Source organism: Ascaphus truei, chromosome 13, assembly GCF_040206685.1.
Source record: "Ascaphus truei isolate aAscTru1 chromosome 13, aAscTru1.hap1, whole genome shotgun sequence".
NCBI classification, from domain to species: domain Eukaryota; kingdom Metazoa; phylum Chordata; class Amphibia; order Anura; family Ascaphidae; genus Ascaphus; species Ascaphus truei.
In genome coordinates this window covers 6,049,268-6,074,470 of record NC_134495.1, presented here as the reverse complement: position 1 = coordinate 6,074,470, position 25,203 = coordinate 6,049,268, and the positions used below count along the sequence as shown (strand labels likewise).

Below are 25,203 nucleotides of genomic sequence, written 5' to 3'. Positions count from 1 at the left end.
GTATGTCCTGGGCATAGAGTTAAGATGACAAATGCATGGTTACATAAGTGCATGCAATGTCTTGTATATAATGTATACCCTGTTCACAGTTAAAGATCATATATATTATAGGCGTATGTAACAGTTACAGACAAGATTAAAATGTGAGACCGCCTTGGTTTTGAAAGAACTTAGACTGATGGCGGCTGTGAGAGTCTCCGGTAGACTGTTCCAGTTTTGGGGTGCACGGTAAGAGAAGGAGGAGCGCCCGGATACTTTGCTGAACCTTGGGACCATGAACAGTCTTTTGGAGTCAGATCTCAGATAAGTGCTGCACGTGGTAGGGGTGAGGAGCTTGTTCGGATAGGGGGGTAGCTTGCCCAGAAATTATTTGAAGGCAAGAAAGGAAAGGTGAACTTTGCGCCTAGACTCGAGTGATGACCAATCTAGTACTTTGAGCATTTCGCAGTGATGTGTGTTGTAGTTTGCATTGGAGAACAAAACGGGATATAGAATTGTAGAGGGTGTCAAGTTTGCTTAGTGTGCTGAGCCGTATACTATGTCCCCATAGTCGATAATTGGCATTAGCGTCTGCAGTGCGATACACTTTCTGACCAGCAGGCTTGGGTAGGATTTGTTCCTGTAAAGTACACCTAGTTTGGCATAGGTCTTGGTTGTCAGAGTATCAATGTGCATCCTGAATGTTAAGTGGGAGTCAAACCATATGCCCAAGTATTTAAAACTAGTAACGGGAGTTAGGCTAAGGCCCCGCTCCCTCCGTCAGCGCTCCCGCACTGCAGACAGGCGGGGCACTGACATACACAGACCGCGATATGCGGTCTGTAGGGAGCCGGAGCGGGAGGTGGGCGGGAGTGGGAGGCTTGAGCGGGAGGGGGGCGTGGCTTGATCGGAGGGACCCGCTACTCTTCCCCCCCCCCCTCCCTCCCTCCACGGGCTTGAGCTGCTGATGGAAGCAACACTCATACACACACGCAGGCACTCATACACACACGCAGGCACTCATACACACACGCAGGCACTCATACACACACGCAGGCACTCATACACACACGCAGGCACTCATACACACACGCAGGCACTCATACACACACGCAGGCACTCATACACACACGCAGGCACTCATACACACACGCAGGCACTCATACACACACGCAGGCACTCATACACACACGCAGGCACTCATACACACACGCAGGCACTCATACACACACGCAGGCACTCATACACACACGCAGGCACTCATACACACACGCAGGCACTCATACACACACGCAGGCACTCATACACACACGCAGGCACTCATACACACACGCAGGCACTCACACGCAGGCACACACACACACGCAGGCACACATACACACACAGACAGAGGCAGGCACTCACGCTGCTTTCCCTCCACACTCCTCCCCGCTCCCCCCCGCTCCCCGAAGCCTCTCCTCCTCCCGAAGCCTCCCCTCCTCATTGGCTCACAGCCACACCACGTGACGCGTCAACGCTAGGGATCACAATTTTCTTGTATCCCGTAGCGGCTGACGCGTCACAGCGTGTAGTGAGCTGTGCGGCCAGGGGGGACCGGGACCGGCTCGGGAGGATTCCCCTGCTGGTGGGGAACTCGCGTGCAGCCGCCCGCGCCGCCGGGCGCAGCGGGTCCCAGCCCTTAGGGTGGTGTTAGCGTTGGTTCTGATCTGGAGCTCAGTCACTGGAATCTTTACAAATTTAGTCTTGGTCCCAAATACTATTGTTACCGTCTTGTCAGTGTTTAAAAACAGTTTGTTTTGGGAAATCCAATTTTCGAGTCTCAAAGTCAGACTGAAGTATGTGTTGAAGGTCAGAGAGGCTATGGCTGTGTGCATATAGGATTGTGTCGTCTGCATACATGTGTATTGAGGCTTCCTTACAAGCTGTGGGAAGATCATTAATGAACACTGAGAAGAGTAGGGACCCCAGAACAGAGCCTTGCGGGACCTCACAGATGATATCCAGGGGGTTGGAGTTAGAGCCTGAGATGGACACATGTTGGGATCTACCTGATAGATACTGAAGGAATGAAACCAGTTTAAAGCATGATTCCCTATTCCAGAGCTCTGGAGTTTGTTAAGCAGGATAGCATGATCAACAGTATCAAAAGCCTTTGCAAAATCTAGGAATACTGCACCAGTGAGTTGTCCCCGTTCCATTCCACACTGGATTTCATTGCAAACTTTTAGCAGGGTAGTTACGGTGGAGTGTTTTGGGGCGAAATCCAGATTGGAATTGGCTAGGGAAATTTGTCTTGGTATAGAAATCACTTAATTGGGAGTGAACACATTTTTCCATGACTTTGGATAGGATTGGGAGAAGAGAGATTGGCGTGTGTGTGTGTGTGTGTGTGTGTGTGTGTGTGTGTGTGTGTGTTTTATTATATACACACACAAAACAAACAGAAGCCCAAAGAAAGCACTATAGCATATCCAAAAATACACAATTTATTCAAACAATATAAAAAAATACACAACACATAATTTTTAAATACCTGAGGAAAAGCCCTTAATACCTAAACTGACTGCCTGCAAATCAGTATTGTTAGTATGCAATAAATGACAAAATGTCTCAAGATTAAGTAAATGCCCACTACACGAGTAAGTAACCAATCTAAAACCTGAATACTTTTGTGTAGTGTACATTTACTATATGCATATATACACACTATACTCACACATTCACTATACATATACACACGCTTTTAAGGCAAAATATTTGTATTTGTGTTCAAAATGCAGTAATGGTTTTAAACGCTTATTTTACGAATGTTTACCAAGGGACTTCTTTGGCACTCCAGCTAGCAGCATTCACGGAATCAGTTTACAAAGCACAAAGACAGTATTGTAGATCTTTAACTAGAGGCGAGGAATGGGTGTGGAAGGCCTGCTGCTGCTGCACACTGGTTCTATAAAAGTGCTCTCTAACCCTTTTATTTATTTATTTAAAATTGTTTGTCTTCATTCTGGAGATACTGGAAAATGGTGAAGTGGTTCTTGTAATGTATAAATTAAAAAAATATATATCTGTGGACTAAGTGGTTTCAGACTAATTCCTTTAATTTGCTTTTAGATCAAACCCCCCAGAAATAACTTTTTTTATTTATTTTTATTTTTTAACACTTTATTTTAGATTTCATTTGATGGGATCTATGCAAACATGAGAATGGTCCATGTCCTCACTTCCGTTGTTGTAAGTTCTCATTTATTCTATTCCTCTCTTATATATGTCTGCTTTGTAGAAGTCCAAATATTTATAATGTTGAAGATTGGCCATGCAAGTATTAGCACTTTTGTACAATGTGCATAAAAAAAAAAAAAAAAAAAAAATTCAGACCGGCACATCTGAATTTAAAGTCGTAGTCTCCCCTAACTAACATGGAACCAGGGGTCCTTTGGAGCAGAACCGTGCTCTTTTAGGTTCCTGAAATACTTCCTGGCGAGGTTACTGGCATTATTTCTTTAGCTTTTTAAAGGGGATTTAAATGGCTGCCAAGTAGGAAGCTGCAACCAATGATGTTGCAGCTCCCTATTTGACTGGGATTTGACTGGCCATTTTGTCTCCCCTGGAGCGAGATTTGAACCTGCAAAGTTAACCAGTAACTGCCCCCACCTCCCCCTGTGTCATGCTGTTTAAAAATATTAAAAAAACAATGGGGATTGCTGCTCTAAGTATTTTGCGTGTACGGAGCTCTTCATGTTTGGCACAATTTGTTCCTGACATTGCTCATGCCAAACATGCTGTTTTTGTGGTTCTCTGTAAACTGTGATCTTATTTTGGTGTTATTAATGATTTAAAAAAGTTTGACATGGAAAAAAGTCGTACTTTTGATGGCCGGATTCTTATTTTGCTTAGCTCCTTGCGCACTTGATTGATGCAGTGGAATGCTAAACGTTAGGCCGCAGCCCCAGTACCTAGGCCGGTCCCAGTTGCTACCCTGTCGCGCACATTTCCCCAGCTGTGTGCGACAGGTTTTCACTGAGACAGGAGAATTTAAGCTCAGACGGAGGTGTGGCCACGCCCCTGCCCACGTTTCAGCCAATGAGGGCGAACCAGCCACGTAAGGTCATGGCCACGCCCCTGCAAACCACCTGCCACACCCCATCCCGTCACAAACTCTCCCTCTGTCCCAGGACCGCAGATTGCGGTGCAGCGCTGTGCACGCGCCGCCCCCCACCAGGCGCGCGTGCTCCAGTGCTGCCTGGGACCGCACCCTTATTAAGTCAGTCAGTGCCATGGTGGTGTGTTGTACATTATCACACAGTGACACGTATGGTGAAGTGGTAAGATAGAGGCCAGGGGGGCCCCTCTCACCTGAACTCCTTAGGAGTCTTTTTTTGCTCGGTTTTTGTTTTTTGTGTGATGGTTTCCTCTCCATATAGTTCACATATTTTCTTTTGTTTTGCTTGGCACAATTACTTTGCAGATACTTGCAGCCACAATTTTTTTTAATGAGATGCCACATTCATAAGATGTGTATTTTTTTTCTTTCAGGGATCCAAATGTGAAGTTCAAGTAAAAAATGGAAATGTATATGAAGGAGTTTTTAAAACCTACAGTCCTAAGGTAAGTCCTCCAGACTAGTGTGTGTGTGTCTGTGTGTGTGTGTGTGTGTGTGTGTGTGTATTTCTCTCCTCCCTATGTTAAAACATCCTGGCAGTTTATCGCAAGGCACTGCATAGCACAGTCCTGTGCTCAGATTGCAAATATTTCTGCCAACTTCTTGCAGTGTGTTGTCGCAAGGTGTGAAAAAACAAAGCAAAAAACCCCCCATATTCTTTGTTCTCTCTCTTGTAGATTTGTAATAGCTGGAGTGGTCTTGGAGAACACTAGAAATTATTGCATTTGGTGATAACTCCAATGGCTATAGTTGCCCACACGCTTTCCAGACATGCCAGGTCTTTTCTGTGAGATCTCCAGGTTTTACACGGTTCTATCTGTGGATTATTGTTGGTCCGTTACAACGTATCACAACTTGGAATTAATCCTTTTACAGAACATTGTGCTGTGCTGACTCTAGGTCTAGAACCAATACAGCTACCAGAAGTCTGAACCGGTGTGAACTTTCTGTATGATTTTGAGACAAAGTATATTCTTCAGACATTTGATATAGATTGTGGTCTTTTGCTTGGGTTTTCTAAAATAGCAATGTGTTTTTCTATCCCACGGAAAGCTGATAATTCATTCGCATTACAGTCTAAGAATGTATGTGCATAATGACTCCATGTCACAAGTGGCTTGTAATCTAATTTCTGCCCGTGCTACAAGAAAACAAACGGTCGCAAAGAGCTTGCTTTGTGTCTTGAGCCTATAGGAGTTATTCATTAAGCTCCGATAGTGCCTTCTATGGGGCATTATCGCATAGAAACTCCCTTTTGACTTGTGGGGGAGTTCCCGTTCAATAGGTCTCTGATCGGCACTATCGCAGTTTAACGTATGACCCCCTTAGGGCTCCCACTTCAAATTCTGCTGTAACAACTCTGCCGTAGCCACTCGTCCGCTTGCGTTTACTTTGACTTCTGCATTCAAGATGAATGGAAAGGTACAAAACGTGTTGAACTCTGGGCTTCGGCCTCCCTTTCTCTAAAGAGAGTAGGAGAGAACCATCTTGGCTAGCTGATGTCATTTGTGACACTGCAAGCTTGGAAGTGGTTGCTGTATTCTGTGCCTCGTGAATTATCGCAGGGGCTCCTCTTCGTCCGAACAAACATACCGTTCTCATCCCCTTTCTTTGTTTTTTTTTTACCTTGGCGTTGCGGAGCAGGTTTCTAGTGTTCAGAATAAATAGGATTGGGTGATCATGGATCATGTATGCAAGTGCCACAGCTCGCTGTGTAAGGTGCCATTTACAGGGTGGCAAAAGCGGGCAGTCTTATCCATAACAATTTCTGTTACCGTTGCTTATTATTCTGTTTGAGAACCATACAAGTAACGGAAGCAAAATCTGTTGTTTTGCAGTGCGATTTGGTGCTTGATACAGCTCATAAGAAGACTACAGAATCCATTCCAGGGCCAAAACGGGAAGACATTGTGGATAGTATTTTGTTCAAGTCTTCGGATTTTGTTATGGTGCAATTTAAAGACCTGGATGTGAATTATGCAAAAAGAGGTATTGTTTTCTGTTCTACTATAATACTAGTTTTGTTTACAAAAACAGTGCTTACGTGTAATGCATGGACTCCTGACCACGAAGGGGAAAATAATCAATTGTCCTTTATCTCCTTTTTACACTATAACAATACACCTTTTAGTTTGTTAATCTGCCTTTTCTCTGAAAGCCCTTTGTGCCTATAGCAGCTCACGTCTGCTGCAGCAGGACTAGCAGACACACACAATGGCAAATCTAGTGATCCTGTACATGACTTGTGTTTGTACGCACTGTGATCCACAGGTAGCTTGTCGTATTTCCAGTGACCCCCTCTTCACGTTCCTCTAGGTCAGTGCTTCCCAACACCAGTCCTCAAGGGCCACCAACAGGTCAGGTTTTCACGATATCCCTCCAACATAGATGGCTGAGTCAAGGACTGCAACATCTGTTCTGAAGCAGGGATATCCTGAAAACCTGACCTGTTAGATGGCCCATAAGGACAGGAGTTGACCACCTCTGCTTTAGCACACGGGGTACAGCCAAAATGACTGAGCCACTGATTGAGCCACCTGTGCGGAAGCTGGGATATCAGTAATACCTGACCTGTTGGGATTCTTGAGGAGTGGAGTTGGGAAGCAGTGATCCAGGTTATAATGTCTCTAATGCATTTCAATGACTGCCCAGTAAATGATCAGTCTGTTTGACCTGATTTTTTTTGAAAGTCAGACCGCAAAACTTGTTGCCGCCACTTCAGTTTAAAGTACAAAGTTTGTGGCCATAGAAAAAAACCACCATATTTAACAAAGCCAACCATTGTGATTTTAATACAGTTTAGATTATTTCACGGGCTTCATTTTCCATTTTAAACAATATGCACTGATGTACTGTACTTTAATATATATATATATTTTTATATTCCACGCTCTCGCCCATAACATTGTTTGGGCCTTGCCGTTAAACTACCATTAACTATCTTGTCCCTCTTGATCAATTTGATTGTAGTAACACCCGAATTGTATAAAAAAGCACTGTTCTTTCGATCCATTAGTTTATGGTAACATTTGTAATGTAGAAATTGAGGCCCATCCCTCTTGTATGTAGATGCTTTATGAATGGCGGCACAGAATTATTAGTGTTCTCTTGCACACAGTGACCGCTCTCCCAATGGTGTTTTTCACAACTACCCATTATTTTCAAGGTTTGAAATCAAAACTGGCGTAACCGTTTCCGTGGCGAAAACACGTTAATAACCTGCTTATCTTTTTGTGTTTTGTATAATCAATAATTGAGCGAAACGTAATGTAATTTGAAAACTTCATTGCATTATTAAGCTATTTTTTTAAAATGTAAACGAGTATCTTGTTTTTTTTTTTTTTCTGGCCTTATCTGATCTTTTGATATTTTTTCCCCCTTCTCCATATCCGTTGTAGTTCCTTCAGAATCAGGTAAATTTGCTTTTCCACAGGTCACTTTTCCTGCATCTTACCCTTCTTTTAATGTCTTTTAAACCTATCTTCTCATGTGAAATTGGTTATTTTGCTACCTTTCTGCTAAAGGTGCCCAGTGTTACTCCTCTCTGGAAGTAAAGGTGTTAAAGCAGCAATCCTGGCCATCTAAATGTTATCTTTGAAAATTATGTATATATAGATACATACACATAGTTTTAATTTATTTTTACACAAGATTCTAAACCAGGATGTTCAAAGGAGCGGACCCATTCTATATCCAGCTTCAGGTAACCCCCAGTTCCCCAGGATACTACGTTTTTGGTGCTGGAGTCCCCCCCCCCCCATTTTGTGGGAAGCAAAGTGTCCGCCAAACCCATGGGCTAATAGCTACAAGGATGATGTTGTACATGCTGTTGGATGACCGCAGGCGCCGTAGGTAAAAATATATATGGACAGTGAACGGCAACTAAAACGGAATATGTTGGGAACTAGACGGTTCCTGAAGCTGAAAATTGAGTTGGGAGATCCCCGGGAGGTATTCTGTTACATTCAGTGGTATTATTGGCTGAATTGCTGCTGTAACATGCATGTTACACACTGATATAGAACTTTGACATTTGCATGTTGAGATTCACAGAATTACTTTCAATTTTGGGGTGCAATGGGTTTGCAAAAATAGCCATTGTTATAATTCAATCCTAATTTGCTATGATGACAATAAATCAGACCATAGATTTTAAACCTGCCCTAAATCAAATTTCCTTTACATATCTTAAACTTCTATGTATGAACATTGGAGGTGTGGCTTTCTACATTTTGGCATGTACATTTTGGATTTTATTGGTAAATCAATAACTAATATTCAATGGGACCAATAGGGATGCATCCCTTTCTGATTGGTCACTGTAGTGCATGAAAACGAATCCTATTTTGAGTACAAACATTGTTTAAGTAATTGAAACAACCTACTGCAGCCGATCATCCTAGGAATAACAAACATTTTTTGCTAGCAATCTTGGTTTTGTGTACTGTATGTAGATGCAATTGTACTTTGAATTGAGTGCTTTGTAGTCATTTGGGCATTCCTGGCAATGCCAGATTGTTATATTAAATGTTACTAGGAGAGATTCATGCAGCAGTATATCAAAATGGAAGTTTTTCAGTGGTGCCAAATAGATCAGCTCTAGCTGTGTTTCATTTACAGTGTAATGGCTATTATGTATTTATTGCAGTGTTTTTTTACTAATTTATCCGATTTGTAAAAATGCTCAAATGTTTAACAACCTAATCTTAGCACACTGCTAATTAGTTTTGAAGCATTAATAGTAATCCTGTTTGGCAAATATTAAAAGCATACACGCACCTTACTGTACGTTGAGGACATGAGGCCTTGTATATGTCTGATTTATTTTCACCTGGAGCTTGGGGTAATTTCTGACTTCACTTTTATACCCATGGACATTTGGTGATTGTGATATTTTAACTTAAGTCAAATGTTGTTGGGTTTTTTCTTTTCAAGATAAATGTTGTTAATGTTCCTTTTATTTGGGATGCAGTGATAATTCCTAATAAGTTATGTCTTCTCTTGTTTACAGTTAGCAATCTGTATTACAGCCCATGCATCCCACTGGCTTGTGGCTCTCCTGAATAGTTCAAACTCTCCCTTGCCATAGTATATGGAAAAACTGAGCTCTTAGCTACTTGAGTCACTCTAGCAGAGAAGAGGTTCCTTATTATCTCCTCCTTACCTGTAGGTAGCATCATACTCTATATTAATAATGAGGATTGTACAGATCCAAATCTAGAAAATGCCTGCTCACAAACCTCCCTCACATGCATATCTTCTACCAAAGCACACATACAAAGTGCCCTCAAGCACAAAACTAGTCATCTCGTTCCTTGCAGTATTATTTCGGAAGTCACATGGACTACTTTATTAGTAAGGTTTGCAGGGGCTGCCATTCCCAAATTGGAAGGTGTTAGTGGTTGACCGACGGACCGCAGACACTAATTTCATGTGACGTTACAAAGCCACCAAACATGTTAATTCATTAGCTATTCCTCGTGTATTATATTCATGATGGAATCCTAGAAATGTTAATAACTGGACCATTATTAAATCGTTTTGCAAAACTAATTCTTTGCCCCATGACTGGGGAAATATTGTTGATGTGTTTTTTAGGAAAGCAGAATGAGACGAGTTCTAGTATTCAGGGTTTTAAAAAAAACGTATGGTGCGATAATGTGATTTGTTACAATAATACCAAAATGTAATCTTGTGATAGGTTACATAACAGGCTGCCAGCCAATCACATACTTTGGACATGTTGAGATGCTTAATTAGCAAACGTACTTGTGAGAAAATACATTCTCTACACATAGCTACAGAGCGAATCTTTCAATTGGTGTTTGGGTTTTAATAGTTTCCAGTTTTATTAGAAATACCTTTTTATAGTGGTGGAATACATTGCAGATGTGTAAAATTCCTTATGTCGGCTGGCTTTGCATAGCAAAAAAAAGACTTCGTAATATTTTCTTGGTAACTGTAACATTTGCTGTCTGGTAGTGATATGCACATTACTTTACAGTTAATAGCACTTGTGGGTTATTTGCCCTATTTACGTGCCTTAATTACCTTTTTCTTTTAAATGTAACTATCGGTTAATCATCTCATTGATTTAAAAAAATTACCCAAAAATAGCATGTCACTTCCCTTTATATAGTACAAATTGGGGCAAATGAAAGCCCTTGTTCAAAAATACCTATGCTGCTTTTGCAAATCTTGAAACACTTAAACAGAATAGATTGATTAAATTCTGATTTTACCCAATAGCAACCTACACACCACACACACCACACACACCACACACACCACACACACCACACACACCACACACACCACACACACCACACACACCACACACACCACACACACCACACACACCACACACACCACACACACCACACACACCACACACACCACACACACACCACACACACCACACACCACACACACCACACACACACCACACACACACCACACACACACCACACACACACCACACACAATCTTTGCTGTGATATAATTCCAAATTAGGATTTTTGGGGAGCTCTAAAAATAGTAAAATAAAGTGCTGAATATTTGTAGAACTAATCTACTAACCGTTGGTGTGAGAGAGACCGAGGACTGGCATTCTCAAAGAATGTCATGAATTCATCAGTGAAACAATTTGTATAACGAGAACATAGTATCATATAACATGACCCCTTCAGTTCTGGAGCAGCTTGCAAAGCATTACCTTGCAACGCACAGCTTGCCTCCCACATCAGGAGGGGAATTCTGTAGTTTTAACGCTCTATTTCCACTAATGGACATATAAAGCAGATTGTACACGCGTTTTGTCTTTTTACCAGAGTAGCATTTTCTCTTTCAGATGCTTTCACAGATACCGGTATCAGTTCTAAAGTGAATGGTGAACACAAGGAGAAAGATCTGGAACCCTGGGATGGGGGCGAAGGTCTCATTAGTAGCAGCACCACATCTAGTACCAATGAAGAGCTGGAGTCTTTAGATAGAGATGTAGTAAGTAAACTGTTGCCAACAAGGGGAATGCCGGCAAATATATGGTCGGTTCAAAATGCTGGAAATGGCTTCTGCATCTCAACTGTCTGTCACATTGTGCTGTCTTTACATGAACTAGGTAAGACTGTGAGCCCTATTCACTACGCAGATTTCTGCCATAAGGCACTGTCCAGCTCTGGAATTCCCCTTGCCGGCCATTGGCTTGAATGGGCTGTAAGGCCTGGTGCTTTATGGCAGAAGACTGCTTAATAAATATGACCCTATATGTATCCACTGTTCCAGTGCTGCATGAGTTTGATTACCATGATATGATCTTTTAAACTAAAATGCCTGTTTGTATAGATTTGATGTGAAACGAGGGGGTTGTACTTTTAGCTGTCTGGCTACTTCTTATGACTAACCCATTGAGTTAATCACATTATTGCTTTAGTCTCACACGTATTCAGCCAGTTGTGGACCCCTTGTGACACAATGTATACTGCAACTATTTCAATATGTCCTTATTTTGTGTTTCAGTCTAATGGTTGGGATCCCAATGACATGTTCCGTTACAATGAAGAAAATTATGGTGTAGTGTCAACCTACGACAGTAGCCTCTCCTCTTACACGTAAGTATCGTTTTACTTTACCATTGTGCTCAGAATAATATATCGGGCTCCATATAGATATCGCGTCGTCCTATGGATCGCAAAAAAGGATCCATTTGATAAGTCTTGTGAGATGCTAGCAATAATTTACTGTGGACCAATTGCAATAATCGCCCAAACCTGAAAACATAAAACCCCTTTTCCTTGTTCCCAATGTATGTCTAAAGCTGGCAAGCCCGGTTCCTCATGTCCCACCCCTTCTTCACTGCCAAATGTTTAGCTCTATGTGCTCCCTGGTTCTCAAGATGGTTACCGGTAAAGGTGGTATGGTGTTTCGGTCCCCTCATGGAGAAACAAAATGGTGTTTTTTTTTTTTAAATCCCCCCGGGTCACTAGGGCCAATAAGAAGCCGCAACATCATCCATTGAGTTTTTTGGCCTGTGCGACGCAGGACACTTAAAACACGGGGAGTAACGCTGGTACCTTCCCCATTAAGTAGCTTAGATAGGGGTGGTTTGTTGCGTTAACATTGAAGGCTCCTGCATGCTCATGTTGTGAATTAATTGCACCAGCATCTCTTATGATCTCTATCGTTAAAACGGAGGCCTAGATTTACCAAGCTCCGTCTAAAATGTGACGTTACCTAAAACATAAACGGCCGATGCCTGTGTTCATACCTTATTCACCACGGTAATTATGCAAAATGCCATAATTGAGCTCATTAGCATATTTTATGAACATCACGTGATTTTTGGGCTAGCACTGCGTCTAACTTCAAATAACGGGGCATTTGAGTCTTGGCGTTGCTCCCAGACCCGGAAATAAGGCGAGGAGACTAATTTAGAAGAGGGCCCATTGACTGGTATACATCCACGTTACGATCTGTTAACACACCTGGCGTACCTGGGAAATATGCAAATTCATATTTATTTCATTTTTACATATTTAAATCTACATATTTCCCATGAATCTCCCCGCACGGATCATAGATTAGTATATATGGAGGTACAGCATAACAGTCATTGGGTTTTCTCCTAAAATGTTTGATTTCTCCTTCCTCTATGGAAAAGTCCTATTTCAAGTTGTGCCGGGTATAACGTCACTTGGGTTATGGCTTAACGCTTCATTACTCCAATCTTCATCAATGAGATGGATATGTTTAAACTATAATGAGCTCATTTTCTTGTCCCCGTTTCCCTTTGTTTTAGAATAACGTCTGTTTTATAAAATGCTTTTTATGGGACTAAATCCCTGTTAACTTTCTGTTTGCTTTAGTGAAAACTGCGTTAAGAAAACAGAGCTTGGTGCAGGGGTGGTCAACTCCAGGCCTTAAAGGCCAACAACAGGTCAGGTTTTCAGGATGTCCCTGCTTCAGCACAGGTGTCTCAGTCGAATATTGCACCACCTGTGCTTGTGCAGGAATGTCTTGAAAACCTGACCTGTTGGTGGCGCTTGAGGACTGGAGTTGGCCGCCCCTGGCTAAGTGAGTTTAAATCACTTAAATGTAGATTATGAGAAATAATACTTGGGTACTCATTCAGGACTTGGATTTCAATCTTGGGCCCAGATATTTACTTGGCATTCTCGTTTTATTTTCTGCTATCTCAAACCTAGAGTGGAAACAAAGCCTTGTTGTTTGCGCTTGACTGTACAGTATTGAGTACAGTGCAGCACAAAAGCTGGCTTGTTTTCCATGCAGTTTATATTGCCCTTTCATTCCAATTTGGTTATTTTTAAGCAATGGAGATGTATGGTTGCCATAAAAAAAAAAAAAAGTATCTTAACACAGTTGAGTGACGTGTTTCATCCAGATGTGCCGCCTCCATCAGTATATAAAAGCCACGAGTTGTCATCACATAATGCTATGAGGTTTGAAAGGATTGATTTTAAAAGTCTGGTCCTGCAATTGTGGCCGTGTATTTGATGTAGTTGTGGCACAGACCTTTCATTAAGGGTTCCAGCCTACACATTACATGTAATAATTAATTTCATATGCACGTAATTCTCAAACTCCGTGAGTAAATGTCTTATCTATAATTACTTTGCTTTATGGAACACATTTTGTGGTACAGTTATTATACGGGCATCACGATTTACCATAAACGCCATGTTTTATAACCCATCTAGCTGGGGTGGCCACAAATATTAAACACTTCGCAGCCAGCTAAAAGTTTGAGCACTTAATGCAGCTGCCCGGGCTCTTTACCACGGTCCCCTTCACAGGGCAGCTTTCATTGGTAAGCTCTGGCAGGAAGGAGGGTACAAGGGGTGAGTACAACCTCGGAGCGCTCCATTCCCCCTCCCCTGCTTCCTCCACGACCGGCAAAATCTCGATGGCAAAACATAACATGGCGTGATTCTGATAGAGTAGAAAGCGTTGATAGCGCACTGCCAGAGAATCCTGAGAGTATCAATCAGGAAAAAGAAACAGCCAGGCCACTCCAAAAATGAAAAAATGCTGTTAGGTTTATTGCATGTTGAAAATACACACAGGGAACGGACAGGTAAACGCACCTACGCGTTTCGTACTCAGTGTACTTTATCAAGGTACACTTAGTACGAAACGCGTAGGTGCGTTTACCTGTCCGTTCCCTGTGTGTATTTTCAGCATGCAATAAACCTAACAGCATTTTTGGAGTGGCCTGGCTGTTTCTTTCTCCTGATTGATACTCTCAGGATTCTCTGGCAGTGCGCCATCAACGCTTTCTACTCTTCTGGATCTTCAAAGGATGGATCGCACGCCGCCAACGACACGAGTACCCCCTGGTAGTACAGGTAAAGAGCCATAGTGCCTTTTATTTATTCCTGCTTACCATGGTCATTGACCACTTATTTCTATAACACTGGTTGGGTTTGAAACACTGTAATCTAGTGAGGGTCTGGCTGACTCCACGTCTGTCCCACCAGTTGTCAATCAACTTTATTGGGGGCACTCTATCGTTATACAGATTAACCCATTGTGGACTTAAAAAATACTGGATGTCCAATACAGGACTGGTTACAATTGAGAGCATCACATCCATCTTGTTTCTACGTGATTCTGATAGGTCTGTCATCACTGAGCCAGCAGCCTATGGAGCACAGAGTCCGCCGAAACGCTAGGCGCCTGAAGTTATATTTTAGGCGCCCGGTGTTTTTCCAAGCCTGCATCTTTGTATCCCAATCACATTGCTGTATCTTGTTCTTTTACTTGTCTCCCGCTTTCAGTGAGCACCATTATAGAATTTGTGTTGAGATGTAATATATTCTTAAGACAACATTTTTTTACTGTCCCCAGGACAAAGGATTGATGGATTTAAGTAGTAACTTCCAGTCTGACACCCATTTTGAATTGGCAAATTGAAATAAAGTATTTGTGAATGGTTCATGATGCAGTTGAAGATGATTGTCTTTATATTTTATTTTGATTTTTTTTCTTGCTGCCTAGTATGTGCTCATGGGAAATACTTCCAATTTCGTGCTTCCATTCAGGATATGTCTACTCGAGGGCCACCAACAGGTCAGGTTTTCAGGATATTCCTGCTTCAGCACAGGTGGTGCAGTCGTCGATTGAGCCACCTGTGCTGAAGCAGGGTGTACAATCAGAAAACGTGACCTGTTGGTGGCCCTTGAGAGAAATTAAATTAGCACACATTCCCAGTAAGCTCAAACTCTAAAACCCACCACATTGTGTATGTGTGTATGTGTGTATGTGTGTATGTGTGTATGTGTGTATGTGTGTATGTGTGTATGTGTGTATGTGTGTATGTGTGTATGTGTGTATGTCAAAAGGAGAGCTACTGAGCGTGGCAAATGTATACAAAAAAAGACAGGGGTGCCCAATGCTACATCCAATTCACAAAACATATATGGTAATAAGTATAAAGTACAAATACTTCAGTAATAACATTTTCTTGGTTATTTGGTTAAACCCTTTGGTCAAAGTGTCATAAGCCTGCATACCAACGTCGAGGTATAACCAAATTAATGCAGGTCCTGCACTGCACTGTGAACCCTTTCCTTTTACCTCTGTGTGAGGGGAAGCAACCTCAGTGGGTCTTGTCCATACAGCAAAATGAGAACCCCCCAAGTTAAAAAGGTGGGGAGGGGTGAGCTCTAGGAGGAGGGGCCACCTACCCCCAAACAGCGGCTGCCAGTTAGAAATTAAATTAACACACACCCTTGAGGACTGGAGATGGCCACTCCTGGTATACAGCATATATCCCAGGGGAGCGCAATCTTTTTCCCCTGCCAGCTGTCCTGCTCTCCGCGCGCCCGCTCCCTCCCTCCCGCTTACAGTGGTTCCCGGTGTCTGGGAGTCATGTCACGTTGTCATAGCATCGGGACGTCACATGACCCCGCGACGTAATTTGACACGTCTTCAGATGCCGGCTGAACCACGGTAAGTAAGGTTTACAGAGGCCTTCGCCGGTTCCCCGGCACTTAATTTAAGTGCCTTGGGGGAAGTGCGCAGGGCCTCTGTAAACCCTGCGCCCCCCAGTTTCCACACCACTGATAGAACCAGTTTGCAAAATAGGTGTTTGACCCTACTGAATGAAATCTAATGCATCGGGTCAGGAGAAAATAAAACCGGGATCCCGTGTTAAAAGATGCAGGTTAGTATGTTAAATAAAAGCTCGTACTACGGTTCCAAGCCCGGGACATTAGAAATATTGCAATCTGTGAAAACCGAGTGACATTTTGTATTTCGAAACCTTAAGTTGATCCACCCATTATAAATATGTATTTGAACATCGATCTGTATAAATATCTCCTTTTGTTGGTCATCCCAAGCGGCTCAGCTCAGGGTGTTTGACCGGTTATGAGCTACGGGGGATGGAAAGTGAGGAAACTTGTGTTGTCACATGTTGGCATTTTTTCGCCCCCCTATACTTTAATGCAGCAATCCTGCCATTTTGGATCCCCCTGCCTTTTATTTCTGAACTAGTACTAGGGGTCTCCAGAGATTTGACCACATTATTTTCAGCTCCAGAGACCCACCGGTTCCAGAGATACATTCCGGTAAAGGTACCGCCATTACTTCCTGGTGTCGTGCTAGGTTTTTTTTTTTCTTTTAACTTGCTGCCCTATTGGCTTGTGGAATCCATCAGATTGACATTTTAACCGCCATTTTGTTTGGGGCACTGAAACGCTGTTTTTTTACCGGTAAGTATCTTGGCAACCGGGGGTCCCCTGGGCTGAAAATAGCACCGTTTATTGCTCCAGGAATCACTCGGTTAGAAATAAATAAGAGCGGCCCACGTTTAGTTCCCAATTGGGGCCTTTTTGTATGTGATCAGGGCCTAAATGTTGACGACATTAAAATCCTTAGGGTTTAAGTGCTTTTGCTTGTTTCATTCACCAAGTTCACTGCAGAGACCTAACTTATAGTGGCATCTCCACTGCCGTTTTAGCCTATTCTTGTATGAAGATCATTCATACACACATGTTAATTTGCCTGCCCTAGGTTTAATGGATCATAGCACTCTTACCTCCAGCCATTCTTTGATACTATAGAAAGCCGTGTGCTGCTGTCCCTCCCCTGCCCATATTTCTTTGAGTGGTTAATTGTAGTTGAGTGTTTATTACAATAAGGCACTTGGGACCTGGGTCACACCCTCACTAAACCTCCTCCCCAAGTGTTCCACCCAGGGCACAATAGGCACGTGCTGAAATATAGTCTCTTAATGTAAAGACTGCTCACGTCCTTCAGGAAAGCAGGGAGGATTGGGCTGCTTTTCTTCCAGCTTCCGTCAGCCAGTATTACAGCACGGGTTAGCTGTTAGTCTTTTTATAGCTAAAAAGGAAGGCTTGTGTAGACCTACAACTGTGGGCAGACTTTTGTTGCCTTTTAATGTCCAGTTGTATCCATTATCCGTGCTTGTAGTTACAAAGGAGGGAGTGGGGGGTATGATACCTTTTATTGGACCAACAAGTAGTTGATCTGTTACAAGCTTTGGAACCTCTCGGGCAGCGCCATACCTGATGAAGGACCCAGAGCGGTTCCAATCTTGTAACATATCAACAACTTGTTGGTCCAATAAATACCCCCTACTCCCTCTCCCGCCTTTGTTACTGCATGGATGGACCAACGCGGCTCCTCGCCCTTCTTTGCTTATCCGTGCTTGTAATCTGGTACATATTGCGATCTTTTCTTTCTTCTTTCCAGCGTACCCTTAGAGAGGGATAATTCTGAGGAGTATTTACGGCGGGAAGCAAGAGCAGCTCAAATAGCTGAAGAAATTGAATCGAGTGCCCAGTACAAAGCTCGTGTCGCATTGGAAAACGACGAGCGATCAGAGGAGGAGAAATTCACGGCTGTTCAACGCAACGCAACCGATAAAGAAGGGCACGTAGTGACAACTAGGTAAGTTGGGAACTTGGGGCATTGCAGGATCCTCACTTAAATGTTTACGTAACATGGCTACTCTCTATCAATGGTATACTAGGCAACTTGTTATACGGAGGATAGTCCTAATCAATAGTTTTGTCCAGTGTGTAATTACAGTACAATGATGGGCTTTTACTCCTCCTGTGCATTGGTTTCTCCACTGGTTAATGGAGTCAGTTAGAAGTGCAAGTACAGTGATCGCTTTAATTGTAGCCGTACAATTCTGAGAGTGTGTGAGTGTGTGAGTGTGTGAGTGTGTGAGTGTGTGAGTGTGTGAGTGTGTGAGTGTGTGAGTGTGTGAGTGTGTGAGTGTGTGAGTGTGTGAGTGTGTGAGTGTGTGAGTGTGTGTCCGTCCTTCAAGCCACGCAGTAGAGAGGAAGCGGCTTCTTACACTGATATTTGGCCATATCGTGAAATTCAACAAATATCCTGTTGTGTTTTGTGGCCCCAAATCTTATACTATATTAGTGAAAGCACTGTATGTTTGCCTGCCTGCCTGGATGTCCGGTGTCCCTAGGGGAAATCTCATTGGTCCCTTGGCCCGCCCGCCCCCGCACACCTCTCATTGGCCTGAGGCGGAGTGACGGGCCAAAGGACACACAGGGACACACACACACACACACAGGGACACACACACACACAGGGAACACAGGGACACACACACACAGGGACACACACACACACACACACACACACACAGTGACACACACACACACAGTGACACACACACACACACACACACACACACACACACACAGTGACAGACACACAGTGACAGACACACAGTGACAGACACACACACACACACAAAGGGACACAGGGACACACACACACAGTGACAGACACACACACAGTGACACACACACACAGTGACACACACACACACACACACACACACACTGTTACATACATTAGCGGGGCTCACAGTGTTAGCAGCACCCGCGCGCACCTCCTCCTCGCCCCGTGTCTCCCGCGCTTTCACCCCGACCCCCCCCTCCCCCGGCGCCGCTACAGTCAGCGGGACACACACACTATTATTACCCCTTCAGCGCCCCCCCCCCCAACCAGTGTCAGCGGCCGTGCGAGACCCCCCCTCTATATCTCCCACCTCTCCCCCCCCCCCCCACACATATACATGCCCCCCCCTCCCCGGCGCTACAACTCACCCCTCCCCGGCGGGGGAACAGCCAGTGGCCAGGCAGGCTGCCTCGCGGCGCCGAGTGCCCAAGATGGCGGCGCCCGGGACACAGCGGGGGAGCGGCCACAACACGCTGCCTCCCGCCTCAGATCCACGTGGGACCTGCCGGATGGGTGAGTGAGCGGCCTTCACCTCCCCTCCACCCCCCCTTCACCTCCCCTCCCCTCCAGTGTCAGTGTCTCCCCGATACCCCCCCCCCCCCCGGCGCCGCTACAGTCAGCGGGGGAGCGAGCGAGCGCCCGGGACACAGCGGGGGAGCGGCCACAACACGCTGCCTCCCGCCTCAGATCCACGTGGGACCTGCCGGACGGGTGAGTGAGCGGCCTTCACCTCCCCTCACCCACCCCTCACCCCCCATCACCTCCCCTCACCTCCCCTCACCCCCTTTCACCTCCCCTCACTCCACTTCTCCCTTCCACCCCCCTTCACCTCCCCCCCTCCACCCCCCCTTCACCTCCCCTCCACCCCCCCCCCTTCACCTCCCCTCCACCCCCCCCCCTTCACCTCCCTTCCACCCCCCCCCCCTTCACCTCCCTTCCACTCCCCCCCCTTCACCTCCCCTCCACCCCCCCTTCACCTCCCCTCCACCCCCCCACCTTCACCTCCCCTCCACCCCCCCCCTTCACCTCCCCTCCACCCCCCCTTCCCACCGCCTCCCCCCCCTTCCCACCGCCTCCCCCCCCCTTCCCACTGCCTCCCCCCCTTCCCACCGCCTCCCCCCCCTTCCCTCCACCTTCCCACCGCCTCCCCCCCTTCCCACCGCCTCCCCCCCCCTTCCCACCTCCTCCCACCCCCCGCCTTCCCACCGCCTCCCACCCCCCGCCTTCCCTCCGCCTCCCCCTTCCCACCTCCTCCCCCTTCCCACCACCTCACCCCTCCCCCCCTTCCCACCACCTCCCCCCCCTTTCCACCACCTCCCCCCCCTTCCCACCACCTCCCCCCCTTCCCACCACCTCCACCCTCCCCCTTCCCACCACCCCCCCCCTTCCCACCACCTCCCCCCTCCTCCCCCTTCCCACCACCTTCCCCCTCCTCCCCCTTCCCACCACCTTCCCCCTCCTCCCCCTTCCCACCACCTTCCTCCTCCTCCCCCTTCCCACCACATCCCCCCTTCTCTCCCTTTCCACCACCTTCCCCCTCCTCCTCCTTCCCACCACCTCCCCCCTTCCCACCACCTCCCCCCTTCTCCCCCTTCCCACCACCTCCCCCCTTCTCCCCCTTCCCACCACCTCCCCCTTTCCACCACCTCCCCCCTCCTCCCCCTTCCCACCACTTCTCCCCTTCCCCCCCCCTCCGCTCCCCTTCCCCCCCCCCCCTCCGCTCCCCTTCACCCCCCTCCACCTCTTTTTCCCATTTCCCCTCCCACCCCCTCCCACACTTCCACCCCCTCCTCTAACCCTCCCCCCCCCTCCTCTAACCCTTCCCCCCCTCCTCTAACCCTTCCCCCCGTCCTCTAACCCTTCCCCCCCGTCCTCTAACCCTTCCCCCCCGTCCTCTAACCCTTCCCCCCCCTCCTCCACCCCTTGCCCCCCTCCTCCACCCCTTGCCCCCCTCCTCCACCCCTTGCCCCCCTCCTCCACCCCTTGCCCCCCTCCTCCACCCCCTCCTCCCCTTCCCGCCGCCCTTCGCCTTCATGCCCGCCTTACCGCCTCCCCACCCCCGCCTCTGCCTTTCACCCGCCCTTACTCCGGCCGCCTCTGCCTTTCACCCACCGCCTCACAGCCGCTGCATGCACTCAACAGACACTCGCCACACTCGACACATACCTGCCGCCACACACACCTGCTGGCTCCCGCCCCTACGCACCGACATCACTGACCCACCGCCTCACACCCTAGCAGGACCCCCACTCACAGACAGCACTCACAACCCACGCACCACCCGTCGCCTCACACCCTAGCAGGACCCCCACTCGCACACAGCACTCACAACCCACGCGCCACCCGCCGCCTCACACCCTAGCAGGACACACGACTCAGATTTTTACATCACTTATGCCACCAAAATATACATTGTACTGTGGTGTGGTTACAATAAACCATTTTTATACAACATCGTATTACATTTTCTTCCATCTTTCTTTTCAATATTATTATCCAACCTTTACAACAAACAGTCACCTATTGTTCCACGATTTATAAATAATACTACCTATTACGCATTTACATTCCGGGCAACGCCGGGTCTCTCAGCTAGTTCCACATAAATAAAGTGTGAAAGCAGCAGCTCTGCTCTAGGGTTTAATTGCAAAGCACTTTAGAACTGCAATAGGTCAAGAAAGCTGGGATTAAAAACAAAAATTTGTAATCCCCCCCATTTTTCTATTAAAGGGAGAATAAGTACATTCCACCAGGACAAAGAAATAGAGATGGCATGTCGTGGAGTAGCCACAGTGGCAGACAGAACTCCCCAAGAATGGGCCAGTCTGGATCAGGACCCACACCTTCAAGAACAGGATCCCATTCATCCGATTTTAGTCCCAATTCTGGAGCCGACCAAAGAGTTGTTAATGGAGGCAAGTAATACAATCTCAGTGTACCGAATTATCTTTCAAAGTGATCAAAAAGGGGCTTGTCTGTGCAGATTGACCTGTGATATAATGTAAGCAGTTTTACTAACCGAGAGGACTGTAGAGAGTTCAGGATGGTAAGTAGATTTATTTTTTTGTGGTACGTTACAGCTCAAATGTATAACCCATAATTAGTCTGGATTGCTTTGGAGAAGGGGTGAGTTTAGTTCTAAACGTTCTACTAAATTCAACATCTCAAAAAGGCCCACGCACTTCCCTCAGATATAAAGACACCAGAGCTTATGTACGAAGACAAAAGTGGGGAAATTCTGGGGCAAAACAATTGCATCATATTTATCAAATGCAAAAATCCTATTTATTTCAACAGGATTTATTTGCTTTGATATGGCGCAGATTTTATTTCTCCTTTCCACCCCCACTTTTGCCTTGAAAAGCGTAAAGATTGCGTGTGCGAGAAACCATTTCCCCTTTTTGTTATATTTTACTTTTCTGTTTACCTGTTCCCACCCCTCCTCCCTTCATTTCCCCCCTCCCCCTCTCCCCCCCTCCCTTCATCTCCCTCTCCCCCCCCTCCCTTCATCTCTCTCCCCCCCTCCCTTCATCTCCCTCCCTTCATCTCCCTCCCCTCCCTTCATCTTCATCTCCCTCCCCCCCTTCATCTCCCTCTCCCCCCCCTCCCTTCATCTCCCTCACCCCCCCTCCCTTCATCTCCCTCTCCCCCCCTCCTCCCTTCATCTCCCTCTCCCCCCCTCCTCCCTTCATCTCCCTCTCCCCCTCCTCCCTTCATCTCTCTCCCCCCCTCCCTTCATCCCTTCATCTCCCTTCCTTCATCTCCCTCTCCATCTCCCCCCTCCCTTCATCTCCCTCTCCCTCCCCCCCCTTCATCTCCCCCCTCCCTTCCTCTCCATCTCCCCCCTCCCTTCATCTCCCTCTCCCCCCCCCTCCCTTCATCTCCCTCTCCCCGGCCCTCCATTCATCTCCCTCTCCCCGGCCCTCCCTTCATCTCCCTCTCCCCGGCCCTCCCTTCATCTCCCTCTCCCCCCGGCCCTCCCTTCATCTCCCTCTCCCCCCCCCATCCCTTCATCTCCCTCCCCTCCCTTCATCTCCCTCTCCTCCCCCCTCCCTTCATCTCCCTCCCCCCCTTCATCTCCCTCTCCCCCCCCTCCCTTCATCTCCCTCACCCCCCCTCCCTTCATCTCCCTCTCCCCCCCTCCTCCCTTCATCTCCCTCTCCCCCTCCTCCCTTCATCTCCCTCTCCCCCCCCTCCCTTCATCTCTCTCCCCCCCTCCCTTCATCCCTTCATCTCCCTTCCTTCATCTCCCTCTCCATCTCCCCCCTCCCTTCATCTCCCTCTCCCTCCCCCCCCTTCATCTCCCCCCTCCCTTCCTCTCCATCTCCCCCCTCCCTTCATCTCCCTCTCCCCCCCCCTCCCTTCATCTCCCTCTCCCCGGCCCTCCATTCATCTCCCTCTCCCCGGCCCTCCCTTCATCTCCCTCTCCCCGGCCCTCCCTTCATCTCCCTCTCCCCCCCCCCTCCCTTCATCTCCCTCTCCCCCCCCTCCCTTCATCTCCCTCTCCCCCCCCTCCCTTCATCTCCCTCTCCCCCCCCCTCCCTTCATCTCCCTCTCCCCCCCCTCCCTTCATCTCCCTCTCCCCCCCCTCCCTTCATCTCCCTCTCCCCCCCCCTCCCTTCATCTCCCTCTCCCCCCCCCTCCCTTCATCTCCCTCTCCCCCCCCTCCCTTCATCTCCCTCTCCCCGGCCCTCCCTTCATCTCCCTCTCCCCAGCCCTCCCTTCATCTCCCTCTCCCCGGCCCTCCCTTCATCTCCCTCTCCCCGCCCTCCCTTCATCTCGCCCTCCCCGCCCTCCCTTCATCTCGCCCTCCCCGCCCTCCCTTCATCTCGCCCTCCCCGCCCTCCCTTCATCTCGCCCTCCCCGCCCTCCCTTCATCTCGCCCTCCCCGCCCTCCCTTCATCTCCCTCTCCCCGCCCTCCCTTCATCTCCTCCCCCCCCTTCCCCTATCCCTATAATTTTATTTTCTCTAGTTATTTTTTTTTATACTTTTCCTTCATCTCATTTGTTCTGTCAGGTGTTCCCTGGCCATCGCCTTGTCCATCTCCTTCCTCTCGCCCACCTTCTCGCTACCAGTCAGGCCCCAACTCTCTTCCACCTCGGGCAGCCACCCCTACAAGGCCGCCCTCCAGACCCCCTTCGCGGCCATCCCGGCCCCCGTCTCACCCCTCTGCTCATGGTTCTCCAGCTCCTGTCTCTACTACGCCTAAACGCATGTCTTCAGAAGGTACCACACAACACCTCGGTTTGTTTTTGTTTTTGTTTTGTAAAACACCTTCACCCCCTACAAACACACGTCTGGCACTTCAATTATTATCGCATATTTAAATCTCCGGCCGCCCCCTTCATTCGTAAACATATAATTTCCTTAATGCTATTTAAGTCGGGGACTGCAGTAATTGGTTTTCTTTGTATGTGCATTGTAACTTCCACAACACATAAGCAACTAGTTGGTTTCCTGGGACCTGCTCCGTTACAAAATGGGAAATGCCAAAGATCTTTCTATCTGCAGCTGTCATTTTGCTATACAATCCCCCATGATTTCTGGTGATGTCCATTGTAAAAATAACACAGATGTCTTGAGTTCTTGAGTTCAGGGGGTGGGGCAAATGTAAACCAGGAAGTTGACTAGTTCTAACCTGGAGGTCACAGTAACCACATGCAGACAGCTCCCAGGTTCCATACATTACATTACCAAAGGTCCGTTTCAATCATCTGTCCCAGGTCTGTGTGTGACGCTTCATGGATTCATGTAATATGTACAATGATTAAGCCATTACATTTCACACAACCTAAAGAGCTGACATTCCCTAGCTCTGACGTAATTTACCCCACTGGTGAGCGCCCAGGGAGTGCCTGTTTTCATTTAAAAGTGGGGAGGTGCAAGGGTTTTATGCTTTCTGTTTTTTAAATGACCAGATTGTTTCCTCTCTTTATTGTCCTATTTGCCTGTTGTAACTTTAGCTGATCATACTATTGCTACTATCTTAAACGGGGTCCACCAAAAATACACTTCAAGACTATGAAAAGGAGCCCGATGGAAAAGTAAAGTGACGTTTTTGTCCTGGCATAGTTTTAAAAGCACCCCTGAATCTCATGTTAACCTTATGTTTCAAATGGCGGGCAAGTTGTGTTCAGGTTTCCGGAAGATGTCATAAGGAATAGTACAGCTTAGTAAATCTGGTCCTATACTGGACGTCTACCATAGTTTATGTAAAACGTGTAATAATTAGATTTAGAAAACTTGCTTACAGCAATACCCACTTACTGCCTCCGTACAGAATATGCGACATCAGAGGATTTAGCATGCA

The 25,203-nt window shown here is 46.7% G+C and overlaps 1 protein-coding gene across 9 annotated transcripts in view; it reads left to right on the top strand.

Annotated features, from left to right (window-relative positions):
- Positions 1 to 25,203, top strand: part of ATXN2 (ataxin 2) — a 78,929-nt gene that overhangs the window by 30,495 nt on the left and 23,231 nt on the right. For 4 of the 9 annotated variants that reach the window (XM_075568164.1, XM_075568163.1, XM_075568165.1 and 1 more), the window contains exons 3-11: positions 3,151 to 3,210; positions 4,513 to 4,584; positions 5,977 to 6,127; positions 7,537 to 7,551; positions 10,989 to 11,137; positions 11,654 to 11,745; positions 17,873 to 18,070; positions 21,623 to 21,807; positions 23,910 to 24,137. In XM_075568164.1, coding sequence (XP_075424279.1) covers positions 3,151 to 3,210; positions 4,513 to 4,584; positions 5,977 to 6,127; positions 7,537 to 7,551; positions 10,989 to 11,137; positions 11,654 to 11,745; positions 17,873 to 18,070; positions 21,623 to 21,807; positions 23,910 to 24,137 — 1,150 coding nt within the window. The remainder of the gene's footprint in view (positions 1 to 3,150; positions 3,211 to 4,512; positions 4,585 to 5,976; positions 6,128 to 7,536; positions 7,552 to 10,988; positions 11,138 to 11,653; positions 11,746 to 17,872; positions 18,071 to 21,622; positions 21,808 to 23,909; positions 24,138 to 25,203) is intronic. The other 5 variants (XM_075568168.1, XM_075568169.1, XM_075568167.1 and 2 more) reach the window with 4 other exon arrangements.